The sequence below is a fragment of the Scyliorhinus torazame genome, chromosome 28, assembly GCF_047496885.1.
Source record: "Scyliorhinus torazame isolate Kashiwa2021f chromosome 28, sScyTor2.1, whole genome shotgun sequence".
Classification (NCBI taxonomy): domain Eukaryota; kingdom Metazoa; phylum Chordata; class Chondrichthyes; order Carcharhiniformes; family Scyliorhinidae; genus Scyliorhinus; species Scyliorhinus torazame.
This window is the reverse complement of record NC_092734.1, coordinates 12,186,205-12,191,643: the sequence shown is the minus strand read 5'-3', so window position 1 is coordinate 12,191,643 and position 5,439 is coordinate 12,186,205. Positions and strand designations below refer to the sequence as shown.

Genomic DNA, 5,439 nt, shown 5'->3' with positions numbered 1-5,439 from the left:
GGGATAGGGTGGAGGTGTTGACCTTGGGTAGGGTGCTCTTTCCAAGAGCCGGTGCAGACTCGATGGGCCCAATGGCCTCCTTCTGCACTGTAAATTCTATGATTCTATGATTCTATGTCAGGGATTCTGGGGGTTAAGGTGGAGCCGTGCCTGACGGTGGCCATTCTTGGGGTATGCGACTTGCCGGTGCTGCAGGAGGGGAAGAAGGCAGATGTCTTGGCCTACGTCTCTCGAATAGTCTGGAGCGAATCTTGCTCGGGTGGAGGTTCCCAGCACCGCCTAAGGTTTAGCCTTGGTTGGGGGATCTGGTGCATTTTCTGCACCCGGAAAAGATCAAATATGCCATGAGGGAGTCGGTGGACGGGTTGTACTCAAGGCGGCAGCCGTTCATTACTTTTTTTTTCATAAAGTTAGAGTAGCCAATTCATTTTTTCCAATTAAGGGGCAATTTAGCATGGCCAATCCACCTACCCTGCACATCTTTGGGTTGTGGGGGTGAAACCCACGCAAACAAGGGGAGAATGTGCAAACTCCACACAGACAGAGACCCAGAGCCAGGATCGAACCTGGGACCTCGGCGCCATGAGGCAGTAGTGCTAACCCCCTGCGCCACCGTGTTGCCCGTTCATTACCTTTTTTAAAGAGCTGGTTACCGTCAGCTGTTAGGGAGGGGGGTTTGGGGGCGCTGTTGATCAGTCTAGTAGGGCTTTCTTTGTGGGGGGGGACGGGTCTTGGGGGGTTGGCCTTGGTACAAAACTGGGTGAGGATGGGTGGGATTACATTGGCGATATTCTTTGTAATAATGGAAAGTTTGTTTGCATAGTTTGAATATTTAATTTGTTATAAATGAACATTCTTGAATAAAAATATTAAATATATATATATATATATATATATATGCGAAGACTCCGCTTCCACTGCCTTTTGAGAAAGAGAGCTCCAGAGACTCACCACCCTCAGAGAAAACATTTCTCCTCATCTCTGTCTTAAATGAGTGACCCCTTATTTTTAAACAGTGACCCCTAGTTCTAGATTCTCCCATAAGAAGAAACATCCTCTCCACACCCAGCCTGTCAATACCCCTCAGGGTCTTAAAGGTTTCGATCAAGTTGCCTCTTACTCTTCCAAACACCGGCAGATACAAACCTAATCTCTGCAATCTTTCCTTATAAGACTCATTCCTGGTATTAGTCTAACAAACCTCCTCTGAATTCCTTCTGATGCTTTTAAATATTTTCTGAAATAAGGAGATCAATACTGTACACCATACTCCAGATGTGGTGTCACCAATGCCCTCTCTCTGACTGTTTCCTATAATTGTTCTTTAATCTCTCATACTCTCTGATTTCCCCTTCGTTCTTTCTATCTCTCCCTCGCTCTCCAGCCCTCTATGACAACTGCTCGTCTGTCTCAGATCTCTCGCGTCCCTCTGACAATTGTCTCCGTCTTCCTATTCTGTTCTAGAACCTTTTCTATTTTGTATGTACACCAGCTCAACTGCCCTTCACCTTTCCCATTATGAAACAGAAAAATCACCTCCGAGGAAATGTCCCCGCGTCGGCTGTGGTTTGGCGTTCCATTATAGAAGCACTCATAAGCTGCCAGGGGGAACGTTTCTTAATTTCAGGGTTCCCCTTGGCAGCGGAGCGAGCAAGAGGCTCAGTGAACAGGCTGCTGACCCACCTAGAGAGGCCCGGTCGAGACACTACAACAGCGGAGGCTTCCGATGGATCGTGCGTTCAGGCAGCCAGTAATCTTCCACCTCTTCCTGCTTTATCAGCTGATGCCTCTCGCACTCTGCCAGGACCTGCCCATCGAGAATGGCAGCCTCCGTTCCCGCGGTATGTCACGTAGGAGTGTGCTGGACATCGCGTTTGTCCTTTGGTGCTACAGGAACCGTTATCAGTTCTCCATTTACAGCGTGAATGGCTACGGTTGCTACTGTGGCAAAGGGGGCGACGGTGTGCCGCTGGATGGCTTTGACAGCTGCTGCTTCAACCACGATTGCTGCTACGAGAGCGCCCTCCAGGCCTCGTGCGCAAAGGGCACAAACGTCTACTTCAAGCCCAATTACTCGCTGTGCAAGCTGGGCAGGGCTGAGTGCCCGGAGGGCTCGGACCCCTGCTCCAGCGACCTCTGCCTCTGTGATAAGCAGTTTGGCGAGTGCTTGGCCATCGCCACATATCGGGACGAGTACGCAAACTATCAGCAGAAGTTCTGCACTGAGCCCAAACGGAAATGCCCCCAAGAGGAGAGGATTGACGTGGAGGGGGAAACCAGAAGATAGAACAAGGCCCTCACTGGTCTCCACTGGAAATTATAATCTTTGTTTTCAAAAAGCAATTACATTTGTCTTAAACGTGCAAACCTTATCACTGGGGGTCTTTGCCTGAAATTTACTGCAGTGTTAATCGATGGATTCTTGTAATGGGGAGGGCAAATACATACTCCAATTCTTGCAGGTATGCCCACCTTTCATCGCAGGCTAGGCTGTTCAATGGAGCTCCTCAGGTTTGGGGAGCCAACCATCTTTAATCAGGGGCGTTCAGTCCTTTCAACAAGGCCCGCTGTTCCAGGCACAATGAGGCAGGATCACCTAAATGAGCGCCCACGGGTTCCGAGTTCACCCTCTGCCCCCATCCAAAACGCAGCCACCCAATATTCCACCACCCACTGGACCACTTTGGCCATGTGGCTGTCACGGTTGCTATGAAGAACATAGCAACACATGACAGCGTAGCAACACAGCCACGGAGAGCAGCATAGCAACGGCAAGAGGATCAAGGCAGCTTAGCAACGTCTTGGTGTAAGCCGTGCAGGCTAGAGTAGGCATGCACAAAAAGGTTCCAATAGAAGAGATAAAATGAACCCTCGCCCCCGCTATCGGAAGGCAGCTCACTAAGGCAGCATGCCAAGTGGAAGCAGAGTAGAGGCAAAAGTTGAGCCTATTCACTGCCCTCCCGAGTGTGTGCCAGGGTACAGGACGGGGCACTGTGCTAGTCGCAGCCCTGATGTGTTTCCTCAAGTGTTGAGAAGCTATAACCTTACAACCATTTCATATCAGTATTCCCGGTGTGCCCTTTCCTTGGAGGATCAGGGGACAGGGTAGTTAGTTGGTTTACAACATGCAATGTTATTTTAATCGCCAACCCTTAGCTTCTTCTGCCTCACCCCCCCCTAACCTTAAACAGTGAAACATTGGGTCTGTCTTCAATTTGTTTTTAAATTGCACACACAGCCATAGCGAGGGCGGTGTTAACACACCACCCAACACTGTTTAATCTTTAAAAAAACATTTTTTTAAACCTGGGCTTGTGAAACTTTTTTAAACTGAAAAACAGCTTCTCACAAACACCATGTTCGCTGGCAACAGTGCACGGCCCCATCCAACTCGGATGCTGCGACAAGCTACAGATTAGATACCTGTGTACAGAACTTCATTGTGGCTCAGAATCACACGGCGGACAGTCATTAGGGGCTGGTTTAGCACACTGGGCTAAATAGCTGGCTTTTAAAGCAGACCAAGGCAGGTCAGCAGCACGGTTCGATTCCTGTACTAGCCTCCCCGAACAGGGGCCGGAATGTGGCGACTAGGGGCTTTTCACAGTAACTTCATTGAAGCCTACTTGTGACAATAAGCGATTTTCATTTCATTTCATTTCTAATCTAAATTAAAATATATATGTCTGCATGAGTGACTCAGTGATTCTGCTGCACAAATCTTTTCCAGTCAGTAGGGTTTAGGGCAGTGATGGGACAACCGAGGCCGGTGAGTGGGTCGCCCCCCCCCCTTCATCTCAGTGGGCGGCAAGGTTGAAATCCGGCTCGTTCACCTACCATGACCCCATGAATAAGATTAAATAGATTTAACGACACGCCGAATATTTCATAAATGCGTTGCAGAAAATGCTTAATCATTTATATCTCAATAGAAGTGTCATCGACTTCAAATGGTTAAAAACCAAAGAGATATTTGGACACGGCACTCACAGTCAATGTTGTGAGCGATCAGCACACTCCTCACTTCACCTGCTCTTGTTTTACGAGTGGATCACTTCAGCCATACCGGTAGGAAAAAAAAACTACGCGGGAGGAACTCAGCGGGACGTGGGAACTCCGCACGTGGGCAATGGACTCGTGGGGGCCGTACTCGCAACCCAGATGGGCCACAGGTTGCCCACCACTGATTAAGGGGGGGCAGCTGGTCGGATGTAGAGGGTTCATATGGTGGAGGTGCTGTCTGTCTCTTCCTCTCCTGTTGGCTCTCCTTCTCTACCCGGCGTCTGTCTCTTTCCGTCCTTTCCCCTCTCGCTCGCTCCATTCCTGCGATCTGTTGTGTCTTACCCTCACAGGCCTTTGACGGTGAGTCACAACAGCGTTCATTATTAGCCAGTTATAGACCGTTAAGCCGTCTGGCGTCTCAGAGATCTAGAGCTGAGGTTGCTGTGCCCTAGTAACCCAGTGGGTGCAACCTGGAGCCCCTCATGGCATTTTGAAGAACGCAATTCAGTTTAAAAATACTGGAATTTTAAAATGGTGGTGCCAGCAATTTTGGAATGTGTCAAAAAACATACAACTATTTCGCTGATGTCATAGAATCATAAAATCACTACAGTGCAGAAGGAGGCCATTCGGCCCATCGAGTCTGCACTGGCCCTCGAAAGGAGCACGCTACCTAGGCTCAATCCAAACCCGTCCTCCAGGGTAGAAAACTCGCGTGCGATACCAATCACACAGACCTCTGGAATGGCTCACCAGACGTCGCAATTAAGTCAGGACTAGCGATTGGCAACAAATGCCAGACTAAGTGTAAAAACACAATCCACTTGTACACAGATTTAAAATGATTACAAGCTTTATTCCACAATGATTTATATCTCATCGACTAACCTCCAATTTTAAATAGTTCCACAGCGGCAAATACATCATCCTCCACATTCTGCCTCGCTGTTCTGATTTGAAATCACGATTTACCCTAGGTTAAAGGTGCTAGATCAACGCAAGTTATTATTTTTGTGTCTGGGAGTGCTCTGCACGCAGATTGGCTGCTCGATTTGCTACTTTAGAATTCCTACAATGCAGAAGGAAGCCATTCGGCCCATCGGGTCTGCCCCGCCCCGCCCCTCCGAAAGAGCACCCCCCCACCCAGGCCCACATCCCCACCCCATCCCCGCAACCCCACCCAACCTGCGCAGCTCTGGACTGCAGGAGGAAACCCACGCAGGCACGGGGAGCGAACGCAAATGCAAACTCCACTGGCGCCTGGAGGCCACAGTGCTAACCACTGTGCCGCCCTCTATTCTGCCAAGGAGGCCGCATTTCAAAAGCGCTCAATTGCCTGACAAACCGTTTTGCACGTCCCAACATCCTGAAAGGTGGCAAGTGGTAAAGAGAACAGAACTGCATTTCGGAGTATGAGTTGTTTTAAGCAGGGCGAGT

The 5,439-nt window shown here is 49.3% G+C and overlaps 1 protein-coding gene across 1 annotated transcript; it reads left to right on the top strand.

Moving 5' to 3' along the window:
* The first annotated feature begins 1,726 nt into the window (after positions 1 to 1,726).
* Positions 1,727 to 2,287, top strand: LOC140403432 (basic phospholipase A2-like). The gene has a single exon (XM_072491344.1). It carries the CDS (start codon positions 1,727 to 1,729, stop codon positions 2,285 to 2,287), a length of 561 nt encoding a protein of 186 aa, XP_072347445.1.
* Positions 2,288 to 5,439: the final 3,152 nt, after the last annotated feature.

Excerpts from the sequence above, each read along its gene's own strand:
- LOC140403432 (XM_072491344.1), top strand. The coding sequence starts at position 1,727 with ATGGATCGTGCGTTCAGGCAGCCAGTAATCTTCCACCTCTTCCTGCTT.